Genomic DNA, 18,895 nt, shown 5'->3' with positions numbered 1-18,895 from the left:
TGTAGATAAAACCCAGAATGCCGAAACACTGAAACTAATAAATTTACATATAGGCCAAAAGCCATTGCTTGAGAGTTTCTTTTTTCCTCTTTCTCTGTCTGTTGCCCTGTTTTTGTGTTATTGGTGGTTAAATTTCAGTATATAAAATAACACAAATCAAAGGCCCTTTTGGAATTGCTTGAGAGCTTCTTTTTTCCTCTTTCTCTGTCTGTTGCTCTGTTTTTGTGTTATTTTATATACTGAAATGTAACCACCAATAACACAAAAACAGGGCAACAAACAGAGAAAGAGGAAAAAAGAAACTCTCAAGCAATGGCTTTTGGCCTATATGTAAATTTATTAGTTTCAGTGTTTCGGCATTCTGGGTTTGATCTACATCACCTCATGAAGTGACAAAATATCAACCTTTTACAATCGAATAGGAAGAGGAGGAGGAGGAAGAAGAAAAAGAAGAAAAAGGAATGGGATTGAAGATTGTTGTTAAGCTGATACAGAAGATTAATAATAAATAGCAGGTGGAAAAGCTGGAAGTGTTTATAAAAATGAAATTTGAGCTGTTCAAGTGCCAATCAAAGGCCCAAATCTAACTCTCTATTTATATTGCTTTCGAGTCTCTCAACTGCATTCGCTTCCTTTCTTTTCAAAAAATAAAATAATTATTTTATATACTGAAAGCTAAGTTTGTTAATTCCTTTAATAATTTATCATGCCACGTCATTGAGACAATTGTTACACATGTTTCACTTGTTGCCTTGCCAACTGTAATAATAAATTTTCTTTCCAACTGTAAAAATTAAAAGTACCTAAATCCTAATTTTTATATTTGAATGAAAATCATTTTTTCATCGTATTTTTAACCTTCAAAACCATTTAAAACCCCAAACACCATTGAAAACGAAGGCCTTAGTGGTGTTGTGCGTCACTTGCATGGGATTCAAGATGAATTGCTTTTCTGTTGTTTCTAGGTTTTAAAGTAGTAACTTGGACTTGTACATATTTAGTACTTACAATTGTTTTTTTTAAAAAAAAAAAAAAAAAAAACAACTTAAAACTATCGTGGACTATGTCATTCTACACACTTAAAGCCCCAAACACTATTAAAAACCAAGGCCTAAAAACACATTTAAAACCCCAAACACTATTAAAAACGAAGGCCTTATGCAATTGCTTTTAGAGAACTTTTTATTATGTGGATCCGACGAGTAACCTTGTTATGCACTTGTGTCTTAGAATAGGCATGAGAGGAATCATAACTCAGCCTTAGGGTTTTCCCAAATATACTGGAATTTTAATCATCAAAAGCCAGCTCTATTTATTTTACAAGTCTCAAAATGGTTGTGTTTTTTCAATGAAATGTGATAGCACCTCCAAATCTGTCCATAACGCCTAGGCCGAGTTTGGAGTATTACATTTGGTGATATCAGATCTTAGGTTCAAAACTTGAGCTGTGATTTTTGGGTTCAATTTTGTATGAAAGTGTTTTGAACAAATTGTATTTCTGATTAATTCTGAGAAATGATTGTATGAAAATTCTGAGTCTCCGGCGTTGATCCTGTAAATACTTCTTGTTTAGCTATACTCTGTAGTTTAGAAAGACACTGTAATAATATAATCACTCTACTTTAGCTAAATACTATAATAATGTTGTAAAAGTTTTGATAAAATTTTCGACATAAGACTTCTAATAACAAACTTCAACTGATTCAAAAAATTCTGAAATTGTAGATAATATAAACATAATGAGCGCGCGCGAAAACCATAGACGAGGTACCTGTGGGCGTGGTGGGCGCCGAAGAGGAGCTTGAGTTGAGCCATCTTCGATGGGCATCATGCCCATTTTAAATATGAGCGAGACTGTTGGGATGCCTACTGTTGAGACTGAGTCTCGAGCTCAAACTATTGGGGACGACGCACTGTCCCAAGCTATGTTAAGAATGTAGGAGAGGGTAACTGGGGCCCATATTGAATCTAGTAGCCGTAGGTCAATAACTGAGTGAATCCAGTCAAATGGGGCTGAATTATTTAGGGGCGTTGCCTCGAATGTGGCCAAATATTGGTTGGAGGCCACTGAGAGGATCATGAATGATCTAAACTACACCCCCGAGTAGGAATTGAAGGGTGCGATTTCTTTGCTTTGCAATGAAGCATATCAATGGTGGCAAACTGTTGAGTAAGGCACCCAACTAGAACAGGTGACTTGGACCTTTTTTCGTAACGCCTCCAAAATAAGTATGTGGGGGCGAGATATATTGAGGCTCATAGGCTAGAGTTTATTGAGATAACTTAGGGGATAGATCTATAGTCGAGTATGAGGCCTTTTTCGAATCCTTAATTTTGGGATCAATAGAGATATACGACTTTGTCCTCCACCTCTGTTCCTCCTCATTCTACTCTAGCCTTTACCTTTTTTTTTTTATCGCAAATTTTTAAATCACCAAAGTAACTTTTAATCTATTATTTTTAATTAAAATAAAAAATAAAATTGCTTAGAAAACTCTCTATATAAAGTAAACTATTCGTATCTTTTTATTTTATTTTATTCTTTGTATATTTTAATAACTAAATTTTTAACCGCCAAAATATTCCTCATCTTTTGTTTATTGTAAAGCTTAATGTGGACGCCTCAATCGATACTCAAGCTGGAATGGTGGGCTTAGGCGTTATCGCGGGACATAGTAATAGAATTGTTGTTAGATGTAGTTCTTTATTATTGTTTTAGTTGAAAAGTGGTTTTCAAAAATATTTTTAGGAAAAGTATGGTTGAAAAGTGTGATAGAAAATGTTGTAAAAATTATAATTTGTTAATTTTAAAATTTTATTTATTGTCAAAATTACGAATTATAAGTAAAATGTTGTTTTTTAACATAATAATGGAAAGTTAAAAATCAATCCAGTTATATAATTTTAAATAATTTAATATAATGATAAATGAAGTATAAATATTGAATACCTTTCAAGTAATTAAAATACATTATTTATAAAATTAATGATACATATAATATTTTGGAAACTTAAATATAATAATAAATTAACATTTAAATAATTTAATATAAGGATACATAAAATATAAATTAATTTGATTTTTATATCTCTTTTAAATAATTAATTAAATAAGAATATTTTGATAAATTTTCTCCAACTCTAAAAATTAAAAGTACTTAAATCTCCTTTTTTATATTTGAATGAAAATCACATTTTTATCGTATTTTAACCATCAAAATCAGTATTCTTCATTGTTTCTACGATAAAAAAAAACACATTTAAAATCCCAAACTCCATTGAAAACGAAGGCCTTAGTGGTGTTGTGCGTCACTTGCATGGGAATTCAAGATGAATTGTTTTTTTTTTCTTTTAAAAAAATAGCTTAAAATTATTGTGGACTATATATCATTCTACACATTTAAAACCCCAAATACTATTTAAAACGAAGGCTTAAAAACACATTTAAAACCCCAAACACTGTTAAAAACGAAGGCCTTATGCAATTGCTTTTAGAGAACTTTTTATTATGTGTTGTGCACTTGTGTCTTAGAATAGGCATGAGAGGGATCATAACTCAGCCTTAGGGTTCGTTTAGTAGTGTTTAGAAAAAAAATAATTTTAGTTTCAAAATACTTTTAAAAGAAAAATTGTACTAAATAAATTTTTAAAAATACTTTTAAAAGCATTTTTGAAAAGTAGAAATTAAAATTTTAGTTTTTCTCTTCTAAAAGTATTTTTGGTACTTAATTACTTTTTACCTTTCCAATAACAAAGGATTTTTTTTCTTGGTGTTTAATTATAAATGTGTTAAAATTATTAATTAAAAATAAAAATATCTTTTAAAATAATACAAATGTGTTAATATCTAATTATAAATATTTAATTGTTATATTTTAAATATTTAAAATATGGTTTATATAATCTAATTAAAATTTATAAATAATTATTATTTATTATTTAAAAATATTTAAAATTTATATTTCATATATTAAAATATTAACAATAAGTTATAATAATTTTTTATATTCTTATTAAAATATAATAATATTAACTAATTTAAACATTATTTAAATACATATTTGTTAGTTGATAATAACATGTCTAAAATGAATATTTTATTTCTCAAAAAAACTTTTTAACAGTAATACTAAATACTCAAATCTTAAACCAAACTTTTCAAAAACACTTCTTAATAACACTTTTTCACAGCACATTTCAAAAGCTCAGTAACTAATTCTCCGCATTCTATAGACCTATTAAGGGGATAGATGCTGACCACGAATTCTAAAGCTACTCTATACTTAGGACGAGAATTGAACTTTCAGACTACTGATTAAGGTAGGAGAGACCCTTACCATTTATTATATGTTATTTATAAATATACTCATACGTTTTAAATTCGCGGATATGCATATGATAAAATTTTTAATATATTTTAAATTTTCTAAAAAAATAATTAAATTATTAAACCGTGGCAAAAGAAACGAACTACAATAAATAATTCACCCAGCAACTACTACCGTAGTTAAAGGAAGACTTTTTTTTTTTTTTCCTTCTTATTTATAGCAATAGATATAGAGGAAGACTTTTGAACTAATCCAGCTTTTTTTTTCTAATTATAAAATTGTGTTTCATTAAAAAATAGTTTTCTATACGAGAATATAAAAGAAAAAAATTGTTATTAGTCTCTGCATTATACATAAGGTATGTATTTAATTTTTATACTTAAGTTTGATTATTTTTAGTCTTTATATTTTAATTTCAATCATGACAAAATAATAGCTATTAAAATTCATTAAGTTTTGTTATTTTAAAATCTGATGTGACAAATTCTATAACCGAATTAATACTTCTTCCATTAATAACAATATCAGTTGGTTTTTCAAAAAAATTGATGTGACAAATATATTATCACATATGTAATATTATATTAGCTTACTATTTTTCATATATTACTCACAAAAAAGACAATTAAAACAATTATCGCTTATGTTAATATTGAAATTTCAAAAATTTTAAAAAGTACAGAACTAAGAATGATTCGATTGGATAACATTGATTAGATCTACAACCTTACTCATAGTATATGACTATTAGCGAAATGTAACTAAATAGACTTAATTATTACTATTTGATTTAGGACTAAAATGTCAAAATTCAAAAATTATAGAAACTAAAATTGACCGAAGACAAAATTCAAAATTTATTGGACTAAATTCAAAAATTAACCAAATTGTAGGTATATTGAGGTGGGTGTAGGTGCCATCATCTCACAAAGCAAATTCAACTAAAATGATGAGTTGATTGATAATTTCAGTAATTAACAACCAAGCTTATATTTAATATAAAAAATCAAGTTTTAAATAAAACAAGCATAATTATAGGAAAAGAAAATTAATAAAAGGTGTATACACATTCAACTTTTTGTTAAAAAATTAGATTATGTTTTTGTATTTTATTTGTCATAATTATTCTTTATTTATATAAAAATAAATAAGTTGAAGTTGAGTTTATGGGCATGGCAGGCAAGTTGCAAAACCATTGGCAGTTGCAGAAATAAGAAACTTGTCTTTCACATCAAACAAAAGATTTTCAACCCTTCAATACATGGCCTTAATGGCAAAATAAAGGATTATGCATTAAAAAGAAAAGAAACTTCTGAATGTTATTATTTTCTTCCTGTCTTGTGAATTCGCGATGATCATCCAGGTTTCAGACCATGATCAAGAATTCCCAAACATGCCACTCAAAAGAGAAGACCCAACATCAACCATTGATGCAGAAGAAGAAGAAGAGTTATTATCACCACCATTGTTGGAATCATCACCACCACCCATCAAACTCTGCACCAAATTCTGACCGACTTGTTGAGCTGCTCCTTCTACAAACCCTTGAACCGCAACTCCCATCAAACCATTCCCAGCCGCTGCTCCATTGTTTTGGTATTGATAGTTCATTGGTGCACCTCCATTTCTGTACTGCAAATTGTTTTGAGCTGACCCTGGAAACGAATCCCATGCTTGAAACTGAACATTTCCTTGTCTGGTTGTGCCTTTATATATGTTTGCAGCAGTGTTAACACAACTCATATGGACATCAAATTCACAAATACTACACCGATAAAGCCAATGATTCGACCCGATCTGGTGGCAGACATCACAAGAGAAACCTTTGGTTTGATAAGGAGGGTAAAAGAAGAGTTGAAGCTGGCAAGGATGGGAATGGCAGTGGATAGACAGTGGCTTAGAAGCACATACGGAGTGGATATCAAAGTCACACTGGTTACAATGGTAGTTGAATCCATGGCCCCGTTGACCACAAGCATCACAGTTGAAATACCCAACAGGGTAAGCTGGTGCCAGAAGGAGGCTGAGGGAGTGGCCGGGATGGGCTGGATGAGTGATCAAATGAGGCAGTTGACTGCATGAAGTGTGGAGGGTGAAGTTGCAGGGTCTGCAAGTGTACATCCATCCAGAGGATTGGAGATTGCAGGCTGAACATGGGTTGAGGTTAAGGGCTTGAATATTTGTTAGCTCTAGCAGATGGGGATGACTAAAGTGCTGGATGTGTAAATCATGGCTTAGCTTTCCCATGTTTCGACCATGGAAGAGAAAGACTGAAAGTAAATGAAGGGTTTCTCCATTGATTTTTTAGCTCAATAAAGAGACGAGGTGGTTGACTTTCATTGGCATATGATGAAGTCAATGGAACGCGTCCCCCCCTTTTAATAAACCTTTGAACATTTCTAAGAGAGGCATACCCACGGGCTCTCGGTTTAGAAAATATTGAAAAACAATTCATTTACTCTTTCTATTAAAATTAGTAAATTAGTCCCTATATGTTAAATCATAGAGCAAACTGATCATTTAATTAAAAATTAATTCATTTCTATTATTAAAAATTGGTTCCTGTACATTAATATGTACACATATCATGCCACGATTATTGTATAGTTATCTTATCAGCTACACTGATTTTTAATATTACAAATAGATGAAGTTTTAATAGAAAGGACTAATATGCTCTTTGAACTAATGTACATAGACAAATTTATCCATTTTTTGAGGAGAGGAGAAAAATGCAATCTGACACTAAGTAACGAGAGCTCCATGATACTTTTACCTATAATACCTCATTTGGTTACTAGTGTAGTGACATGAGTAAAAGATTTATTTATTAATTATGTATTACATTAGTTAAATATAGAATAAAGATTAGTTAATACAAATTTGAACTTGAAAATAGAAAAATAAAGAAAAACTCTTGTAAAAAATAAGACATTTTCAAAATAAGACAATAAATTCCTTCTCTTTTCTTAAAACGAGTCATGTGAGTGGCTAAAAATTACCAATTGAAATTAGTTTATTACTAACTTATGTATTAAAACACAATGAATAAATAAGACTCCTACCAAGCTTAGCATTTGTGTTTTATGTAAAATCTAAAAAAAATACACATAATATTTGAACCTAAGTGATAAGTGCTAAAAGTAACATGTTTTAATGTCATTCTTAATGGATTTTTGGGTGATTATTCATTGTTAATTGTGAATTTTATGCTCATAATCCTTTATATGCATGTTTTGATGCTTAATAGAGCAATTGTCGAAAAAGACTAGATAACATTAAAAACTAATAGAAAGATGAATGGTTACTTTAGTTGGAAGAATTGTCGAAAACTCGAAAAACCCATGTGAAGAAGATGATGAAATCTATGGAATTTTAAGTTGTTTTCTTGAAGGTTTATGAAGATTTAATGCTTTGGGAATGATAGTGTAAGAGCCCAAATTTGACCGGGCCTTGGAATCCAAAACCAAAATTAAAATAAATAAATGTTTATTGGTTAAACAGTCCCTTTACAGCCCAAAAGTTAAAACCTACACTCGGTAGCCCAAATACCATTTAAACTATCCCTTAACCCGTTTACACCCTTGACCCATTAGCTCAAATATACCCAAGGCCCAGACCTAAACTGGACCTGAATAACAGAGGCCCATAAAACCCAAAATTATCAGCTAGGGTTTTCAACCCTAACTCTTTCCCCTCGCGCCGCAATAGTTTCTGGAAGCTTCGGGGGTGTCGGTACAACTCTCCAGATTGAGGCCATCAATGCATACTGACGCGCCATCAATGCGTCCGTCCAAGCACCACGATCTCAGGCCTCCCTTCTAGCCTTGGCACCACCGTTAACACCGAGATCATTGGGATACCTGCAAGAAAAGGAAACACAGCAGATACGAAGAGCAAGAAAAGGAAACTAAAAGAATCTCAGCATATCAGTCAAAGATACCATAGACAAGAAATCAGAGATTTCTTTCCTTATGTAATAAATCAGTAGGCTATAAAATGCCTTTGTAACTCTTGTAACGATCACAGACACACAGATACTCATACAGAAATAAAAAGAGAATACAAGCAGTTTCAAAGAAAAGGTGATTTAACTGTGTTTTTTTTAGAATATGTGCATGTATGTACATTATTTTTAGCAAAATAGTAGCTTTTAAAAGGGAAGAGATTACTGTGGAAGGACGAGGATTTTAACCTCGGACCACCAGACAAAGGCGGCGCGTGAGCGTGAGGAGACCCTTGGATGAAGCTCAGCAGACTCGGATCGGCCCCGAATCCTCTTGAGAGGATTTTGTTTTTTTTTAAAAAACGGATGTTAAAATGATTTTTGGGGTGAAATTTGACTTATATAGTCTATTTGAAACGGTGTCATTTTACAACTATAGGATCCATGGCGTCGACCGATTACCCGGGAGGGTCCGCAGATTTTGAGAATTGGGCTAATTGCCCAATTGGTCCTCTTGCAATTTCTATACTTTTTATTTCATTTTATTTATTTGTTTATTTGGTATTAATATTTTACTTTTGTTTCAATTTGACCCTCCCAATGATTTACAATTGTATTAGGGGAAACGGTGACGTTTTGGGAATAGGGCTATTTGCCCAATGACTCCCTTTGATTTCGCAAATGTTTCAAATTGGGTCTCAATTCAGTTTTAGCTTTGTGAATTTGCCCCATAATTTTGTTAAACATCAAATTTAGTCCCATATTTATTATATTATTGTATTATTTGTTTATTTTAATTTTACTTTTATATTATGTATTATAAAATTGTTTTATTATGAGTATTATTTTTAATTATATATTATTAGTATTACTTATTATATATATTATTTTCCTTAAATTATTATTTTACATCTTTTCACATATATTATATTTATTACTTATATATATGTATTGTTTTATATGTTACTTTATATCTATTATTTTTCTTATATGTTTATATTACATTTCATTATATAATCCTTATTATGTTTTATTTTCACATTATTTATTGTTTTTTTATATATATGTTATGTATATCATGTATTGCAAATTATATTATTTTTCTAAAATGTAAAGCATTATTATTAAATCATATTTTTAACCCACACTATATACATATTTTTATTAACTATTTATTTATTTACTATATGTTATTTCTTTTTAAACTAATATTGTTATATTATGGAATCTCTTACATACTTCTAAACCAATATATACTACCATATAATTATTATTCTTTTATTATATTATTTATTAAATATTATTTTAAAATGGTTATGAAATGACTTGTTTTTTAATTGTATGTATATTTTGTTAGCAATCAATTTTTTTTATATATTAGTTTCTTTTCATATGTTTTATATTGTATGTATCATGTATGTGTTAAGTTTATTATAATATGCACTATATTTCTTTTATTTGTATACCATACATTATTTGATTTATGTTTTTATATCATGCATCATTTAAATATTATTTCGTGTGTTTATATACTTTGTTTATTCATTTTCAATACATGCTATACATATATCTTTGTTTGCATTTTTTTTGCCTCGTATGAATTATTCTTTATATCATAGTATACATTTTTATCTACCTAGTGCAATAATATATTATTATGATTTATAATGTAACACGATTTCCCATGCATCATCTTTAAAAAGATAAGGCTCCAAAATTTTCAAAAAGTTATAAAGGCAATACTTGGTGTTTGGAAATTTCGAAAAAGTAGTGCCCTAACTTATTGGGTTGCAACTTTTCTCGTTAAGTTCGAATAGTCAAGTACCCTTCTAAAGTTTTTAAAGGATTTCGAAATATAAATGACTGTCTTGGAATTGCAAAGTGATATGTCCTAACTTACTGGATGTAACATTTTGCTATTTTGAGATAGAGATTTCTAAGGGCTAACTTATAGTTGATACTTTGATACAAGTAAACCCAAATTTTCAAATATTTTAAAGAGGATTATATCTTAAAATTTTTAAATTTCCGACATTAAAGACATTTGATAATCAATTAGGTACCAATTTTTGGGCGTTACGAGGGTGCTAAATCCTTCCTCGTACGTAACTGACTCCCGAACCCATTCTTTTATTTCGTAGACCAAAACTAATGATTTTAAAACAAAATGTTTTAAAGGTGATCCAATCACACCTAAAAAGATTGGTGGCGACTCCCGTTTTCGTTTTTAAATCGATTTCCATTTTCCAAAACTCGATTTGAAAATGGTTTCGACAGCTTGGCGACTCCACTGGGGACTAATAAGAGAGTCAAGCCGTGTAATTGATTATCTCTTGTTTTAATGTCGGAAATTAAAAATCTTAAAATTTAATCTTCTTTGCATTATATGTGTTTGTGTTATTGCACGTGTTGCTATATTCTAATACGCATTACATTTGCATGACCGTTGTGGTCACACCCTTAAGTGGGAGTGAGAAGCTACGCCTTCGTGAGGTTTTTGCCTCCGTGCAGGATAGTGGATCACTTTCGGGATACATCCGTACCTATGGTTTCGTGAGATTTTCATCTCCGTGTATCCATAGGGAAATGTGTCCCCCTGAACTAAACTCGATTCAAATGAGCCTATAATGGGTGAGGATCGAGGAATCTGCTGGTTCAGGTATCTCAACTTTAGAACTAAACCACATATAGAAGGACCGTAAGAGCTCAACCTAGGTAGAATTATGCCATAATTATTACTCTTGCAGGTTATTTTTGAGTTCATTGTTATCATGTGATACTAATTATCTCCTTTCTTTTGTTGCATATCATTTTGCATTTACAAAGGTATCGATTCACGGTCAGTGTTTAAATTAGAGAGTTTTATTATGGAGAACGGACTTCTTGATAGAGTGGAGGGCAACGCCAACGTCCATAGATGGTCTGAGCAAACTCAGTTAGAAAAGGGAGATAGTATAGCTGCGGGATATATATCGGAGCTGCCAGAATATACTCGCATCAGTGTTACGCAGAATAATCTCCAAGAGCTTAAGGAGATTTGGGATCAATGGGGCAGCAAGACTAAACAGTTATTCTATGGTAATTACGGAGACTTACCTTACTTGCTCGATGTTCAAATAGATGAGCATTTGTTCCGAGCCCTGGCTCAATTTTAGAATCCAGCGTACAGTTGCTTTACTTTCGGGGAAGTAGACTTGGTGCCTACCGTAGAGGAGTTACTGCCTTGTTACGATGTCCCAGGTTCCAGGCGGATAGAATCTATTCTCGAGCTGTTAATGTCCCAACCTTTTGGAAGAAATTGATGGCTATTACAGGGATGAGTGAGCAGTGGATTACAGCCAGGATTTAAGAGAAAGGTGAGTGCAAGTGCATTTCATGAGACGCTTTGAAGGGCCTGATTTTGACGCATCCCGATGAAACAAAAAGGGTAGATGTATTTGCCTTAAGTTTGTACGGATTGATGGTGTTCCCTAGGGCTTTGGGATATGTGGATGAGGCAACCACAGATCTTTTCCATAGACTTAATAAGAGGGTCACTTCTGTCCCTGTAATTTTGGCAGAGACATTCAGGTCCTTAGGCGCATGTAGAAAAGCTGGTGCAGGCAGATTTGTTGGTTGTGCACAATTACTTCTAGCTTGGTTCTATAGTCATTTTCGGTCGATAAATAAGGTTGTTTGTCGGGTTTTCTTCGAGGATTACTCACCGCTGAAGGATATAGTTACTTCGACTAGGAAAGTTGATGTTCCAGAGGAGAATTGGATGGCACTACTGCAAAATCTTCAGCCGAAAGACGTTGAGTGGAGAGCTCCGTGGATGATTCCTGGTGAGATTCTTTACCGTTGCGGCAGTTTTGATTGGGTCCCTTTATTGGGAATTTGGGGTGCCATTGGTTATGCCCCCTTGCTCGTGTTAAGGCTTCGGTTTGAGGCAGTTCGTGCTAGCAACTCATGGGTTAATTCAAAGTGAGTTCGCATATAGAGGAGCAGATTACAAGAAAAAGGTCGGTGAGATCTCTAGCGCTTGGAACAAGACGTGTCGATTAAAAGGAGTAGTTATTGGCCCTGCTACTACTCCAGAATATGCTGAATGGAGAGGTAGAAGGATTAATGATAATATTCTTGAGCCAAATATGGAAGGAGCTCGACCAATGGAAGAATATCTGCAAGTGATGCCCTCGGAGTTAGAAATTATGAAACAAGAATTTGAGAGGAAAAATCTGGAGCTCGGAAAAAGGATAGCAAAGCTTGAAGAAGAAAAGATGTACTTGAGTTTAGATATTGATGTCCAGAAGATGGAGGTTGAAAAAGAAAGAAAGGAAAAGAGGAAAATTGAAGAGGATAGAGATGACTTGAAGGAACACTACAAAAGGCACGGTATCCTTGAGAAGAGCGAAAATAGGAGGGTCTTGGATCGATTGCAGAAAGAGGTCCAAGAAGGAAAGGCTAGAGTAATCGAGAAAAGAAGTTTCAGGAGATGTAATCACGAATTTGGCATTGGAAGAAGAGAATAAAGAGTTGAAGTCTAAAGTGGCGAGCTTGGAAGATCCTTCGTTGGCATCGCAACCAAGATCCTACAATCGAGTAAAAGAGCTAAAGATTAAAGTTGAAGATTTGGAAGCAGCATTACAGGAAGGTAAACTTCAGATCGAGCAACTCGAGATGCAAGGAAATTATTTGAAAGGAGAGCTTCATCATTCTAGAGGGCAGATTAGAGAAAGGGATCATGTTATGGAAGAAGCCATAGCTCAGATTCGAGATGTTGCTGAATATGTGCAAGACTTGGCTATACGAGCCGATGTATTGAGTATGATGTGTGGGACATCGTCAGACATAGGAAGAGAGTTAGCCCTTTTATTAAGTAGAGTTAAAACTTTGGGCATTAGGGCGAAAGCGTACTTGTAATCTATTTATATGTAAAGATATTCTTTTTCTAAATAAAGTTTTCTAAATGGGATTGAATCGAGATTGATGCCTTTGTTGCATTCATACATTTTGCATTACATCATATCATATGCATTCAAGGTTATAGAAAGACCCTAATTAGTTAAAGTTTCTTTATAAAGGTAGAAAAGAAAAACTGGAAATTACACATCCTTACGGCACTCGCACTAAAACTAAGAACATGGATCAAAGGTTTGAGCGAGTTGCAAAAGGATATGCAAGACCGATTGCAAGAACGATTGGCTAAAATGCGAATGAGATGAGGAGCAAATGATGGAAGCTCAGAGGAATATAATGGCGAAATGGCTCGATTCTTGAGGGCCACTGAGAAAGGAAAGGCTCCTATGGCCATTACTGAAGAGGAAAATGAGGGTCCTCCTCCTGGTTTTACACCGCCGCATATATCATTGCAAACTGAAGCACCCCCTAGAAGGCCATCTACTATTGTGAGACCTCAGCATGGGCCGATTGATGCTGGCGTCCCTGTGAATTTCCCGATTGGTTCAGGACTTAATATGGGTGACAATCTTACTAATCCTCTTGTTCCCGATCTAGATATGGTGGAAAAAGAGGATTTGAAGGTCGAAGCTGCAAGGCAATTGGATGAATGCTGCAGATGGTTAGAAGAAAAGTTCAAGGCTTTGGAAGGCACTGGCAATAATCACAGGGTTGATGCCAAGGACTTAAGTCTAGTCCCAAACCTAGTGTTACCTCACAAATTCAAAATGCCAGAATTTGAAAAGTACAATGGCACTACTTGCCCAGAGGCTCACATCACAATGTTTTGCAGAAGGATGACGGAGTATGTAAATAATGACCAGCTGTTGGTCCATTGTTTTCAAGATAGTTTAATAGGCGCAGCAGCCAGATGGTACAATCAGTTGAGCCGGGCTAGAATAAGTTCATGGAGGGATCTTGCACAAGCCTTCATGCAACAGTACAACCATGTAACAGACATGACCCCTGACAGGATTACCTTACAAAACATGGAGAAGAAGCCTAATGAGAATTTTAGGCAATATGCACAGAGGTGGAGGGAGGTAGCGATGCAGGTCCAACCACCACTGTTGGAGAAGGAGACCACTATGTTATTTATTAATACTCTGAAAGCCCCATTTATTACTCATATGATTGGAAGCACTACTAAGAGTTTTGCGGACATAGTTATGGCAGGAGAGATGATAGAGAATGCCATAAGATGGGGAAGAATTGAGGGGGAAGTAGCCAAAAGATCAGCCCAAGAAGAAAAGACAACAAGGTAAACAATACAAGTGATTTCAATTCAAAGGCAGTCACAGTTAGCCAACCCAAAGTAGCCACAGTTGGACAACAAGGCTCTCAAAAGCAGGAATCCAACACTAGGCATGAGAGGATGCAATTTACACCCATACCTGTGACGTATAGAGAGCTCTATCAAAATCTATATGATGCACATGCTATAGCCCCTTTCCATTTAAAACCATTACAACCTTCGTATCCTAAATGGTATGATGCAAATGCTAGATGTGAGTATCATCTTTGGAATATCGGGCACTCAATCGAGAATTGTCTTGGATTCAAGAAAGCCGTAGAAAGGTTGATCAAGAATGGGGTTTTAAAATTTGAGAATACCTCAAGTACGGAGAATCCTTTACCAAACCATGACAATCAGGGAATAAATGCCATTGGTAAAGCCGGTGAAATAAGGGAAAAGAAAAATGTTGAGGAGATAAGGATGCCTATGAGGGTAATCTGGGAGGAGATGATGAAGAGAGGTATGTTGACTTCTAAAAATGCGAGGGACTACGGTGAGTTCTGTGAAGATTGCGAGGAATTCAAAGTCTTGGTGCAAGGCTTTATGGACAACAAAGAGTTACAGGTTTATGAAGGTAGCTCTAGTGAAAAGCAAGTATGTGTGCTGGAAAATGAACAGCAAAGAACCAGTAAACCGAAGATCATTATCTCCCTGCCAGGGAATAATGAAACAGGGACACCAGTAGCGCCCAAGGTTATTATCCATACACCTACTCCTTTCCCTTATAAAGATAGCAAGAAAGTATCATGGAGTTATGACTGTAGCGTAACGGTGCCGGGAGAAGGAAACATAGCCAGTACATCTAAAGATGTACAAGATGAAGGTTCCCATATGCGGAGTGGGAAGTGTTATGATATGGGAGACGTCAGAGTAGAGCCCACAAAACCCAAGAATGTTGAAATTAAGAAAAAAGATGAAGTACCTGTTAACGAGCCAGTAGGGGAGGAAGAAGCTAAGGAATTTCTAAAGTTCCTTAAGCATAGTGAGTACAGTGTGGTCGAGCAGTTGCATAAACAACCAGCACGCATATCGGTTGTAACCTTACTGCTAAGCTCTGAAGTACATCGAGAAACGTTGTTAAAAGTACTCAATTAGACATATGTCACTCATGATATATCTGTCAATAAGTTGGACCGGTTGATAAATAACATTAATGCTGATAATTTCATCTACTTCAATGATGATGAAATTCCACCCGGGGGCATAGGGTCAACTAAGGCTTTGCACATCACCACTCGTTGTAAAGGATACACACTTCTAAGTGTACTTGTTGATAATGGGTCCGCTTTGAACGTCCTTCCATTATCTACATTGAATAGATTACCCATTGACAGTTCGCACATGAAGACGTGTCATAATGTGGTAAGAGCCTTTGACGGAACTGAAAGGAAAGTAATAGGGCGAATTGACATCCCTCTGGAAATTGGACCAAATACATATGAAGTTGACTTCTTGGTAATGGATATCAAGCCCTCCTATAATTGTTTGTTGGGGAGGCCATAAATACACTCAGCAGGAGTGGTGCCTTCTTCATTGCACCAAAAATTGAAGTTAGTGACAGAGGGACCCTTGATAACCGTCAATGCAAAGGAGGACATCATAGCAGCTGTCACTAGTAAAGCCCCTTATGTGGAGACAAATGAGGAGGCTATCGAGTGTTCTTTTCGTTCCTTGGAAATTGTTAACGCTACTTTCATTTCGGAGGGAAGTAATGTGCCGCTTCCCAAAATATCTAGAGCAACAAAGATGGCCTTGCAAACAATATTGGGGAAAAAAGCATTGCCGGAAAAAGGACTAGAGTTGCAAGGAGGGATTCAAGTCCAAAAATTGATAGAAAAGAAGGATCGCTTTGGTTTGGGTTTTAAGCCAGACTATAAACAAAGGAGACAAGAGATGGAAAAATGTCAAGCGAGAAGGAAGGCGGTTTGAACGGAGGAGAAGTGGAGTGGGAACTGATGATATTCCCACCTATATCCAAAACCTTTAAGTCAGGAGGGTTGCTGGTAGAAGAGAGCCATCAGATCAATATTGTACATAGTGAGTGGTTTGGACAGGAAAACCTCGAGAGTATTCGCCCTTACGAACTGGGGAGCTCTCTAAACAATTGGACTGCGGAAGATCTTCCTGTAGTCTTTAGAAATTTTTCAGAGTAATTCTCGAAACATGTTTATTACTCTAGAGCCTAGGAGTAGTAAGGTTACATTTGTGAAGATAGGCTTATGTTCATCTATTATTATTCAAATAAAGCATAACTTTTACCAATTTAAAAGAGTATTGTCTCATTTTTTATCAACCAATATTCCTTTAAATTCTAACAACTTCTATTCTTTTATTCATAGCACATAAACAATCATTCTCAAATTCATTCATTCTTTGTATATTCTTTCATACCCCTCACAAGTCTCTAGATATCAATGATATGAGCGCTAATACTGCCATTCCTGATTTCTCTTGTGAGCAAGACATGTGTTTAGAGGAGTCTCAGGATTTTAAAGATGTTCAAGATTGTGGCGTATCTCTCGATCTATTAAGAATGGTAAAACAGGAGGAGAAACAAATCATGCCACATGAAAAAGAGGCAATAGAAAATGTAACCTTAGAGGAAGGGAAGGAGGTGAAAATTGGAACACTGATTGCTAATAACACAAGGCGTAGCTTGATTGAGTTGCTTCAGGAATTCAAAGATATCTTTGCATGGTCTTATTAGGACATGCCCGAATTGAGTACTGACGTTGTAGTACATCGTCTTCCGATAAGACAAGAATGTAGACCGATACAACAGAAATTGCGAAGAATGCGGCCAGACATTGTCCTGAAAATAAAAGATGAGGTCAAAAAGTAGTTTGATGCAGGATTTCTGCAGGAAGTGAAGTACTCTGAATGGGTAGCTAATATTGTACCAGTCCCTAAGAAAGACGGGAAGGTACGAATGTACGTTGATTACAGAGATTTAAACAAAGCAAGCCCAAAGGATAATTTTCCTCTGCCACACATCGACACTTTAGTAGACAACACGGCGGGATATTCGTTGTTCTCTTTCATGGACGGCTTCTCAAGATACAATCAGATAAAGATGCATCCAGAGGATATGAATAAAACTACTTTCATAACATTGTGGGGCACCTTTTGTTATAAAGTAATGCCATTTGGGTTGAAGAACGCAGGGGCAACATACCAACGAGCCATGGTAAACTTATTTCACGACATGATTCATAAGGATATTGAGGTATACGTTGATGATATGATTGCCAAGTCGCGAACAGAAAAAGAGCACATTGAGGTCTTGAGAGGATTGTTCTTAAGATTAAGAAAATTTCAGTTGAAGCTCAATCCAGCAAAGTGAACCTTTGGAGACAGATCAGGGAAGTTGTTAGGCTTCGTAGTCAGTGAAAAGGGAATTGAAGTTGACTCAGACAAGGTCAGAGCCATACGAGAGTTGCCTCCACCACGTACTTAAAAAGAAGTTCGAGGATTCCTAGGAAGGTTGAATTACATTGCTCGGTTCATTTCACAATTGACTGAAAAATGTGATCCTATCTTTCGTCTCCTCAGAAAGCACAATCAAGGTGTTTGGGATGAAGAATGCCAGAATGCTTTTGAAAAAGTCAAACAGTATTTGTTGAATGCTCCAGTGTTATCTCCGTCTAGTCCAGATAAACCATTAATATTATACTTGTCAGTGTTTAGCAATTCTATGGGATGTGTGCTTGGTCAGCATGACGAGTCAAGAAAAAAGGAAAAGGCAATTTATTATCTCAGCAAGAAATTCACTGACTGTGAAATGAGATATTCGTCAATCGAAAAGCTGTGCTGTGCGTTGATTTGGACCACACGGAGATTGAGGCAGTACATGCTATACCATACAACTTGGCTCATCTCAAAATTAGATCCATTAAAATACATGATGGAATCAACGGCTTTAAATGGAAGAATGGCTAGATGGCAAATTTTGCTTTCAGAGTTTGATATAGTCTATGTAAGTCAAAAGGCTATCAAAGGAAGTGCTGTGGTAGACTTCTTGGCCAGTAGAGCTTTGGAGGATTATGAGCCATTGAACTTTGATTTTCCAAATGAGGAGTTAATGTGTATAACAGCAACTGAAGATTCTCCATGGAAGTTAAATTTTGATGGGGCTTCTAATGCAGTCGGAAATGGAATTGGGGCAGTCTTGGTATCCCCGGATGGTCACCATTACCCTTTCACATGCAAGTTGGATTTTGACTGTACAAATAATATGGCTGAATACGAAGCATGCATCATGGGGCTCCAAGCGGCCATAGAAAGAGGCATAAAAACCCTAGAAGTATATGGAGATTCTGCGTTGGTAATCTATCAGCTAAGAGGTGAATGGGAGACAAAAGACCCTAAGTTGATCAATTATCGGAG

At 34.8% G+C, this 18,895-nt stretch overlaps 1 protein-coding gene across 1 annotated transcript; it reads right to left on the bottom strand.

The window, feature by feature from the left end:
• Positions 1-5,530: 5,530 nt before the first annotated feature.
• On the bottom strand, positions 5,531-6,698 carry LOC108485618 (uncharacterized). The gene has a single exon (XM_017789477.2). It carries the CDS (start codon positions 6,573-6,575, stop codon positions 5,706-5,708), a length of 870 nt encoding a protein of 289 aa, XP_017644966.1. The 5' UTR covers positions 6,576-6,698; the 3' UTR covers positions 5,531-5,705.
• Positions 6,699-18,895: the final 12,197 nt, after the last annotated feature.

Source organism: Gossypium arboreum, chromosome 7, assembly GCF_025698485.1.
Source record: "Gossypium arboreum isolate Shixiya-1 chromosome 7, ASM2569848v2, whole genome shotgun sequence".
NCBI lineage: Eukaryota > Viridiplantae > Streptophyta > Magnoliopsida > Malvales > Malvaceae > Gossypium > Gossypium arboreum.
The sequence above is the reverse complement of the archived record's forward strand: the minus strand, read 5'-3'. Positions and strand labels throughout refer to the sequence as shown.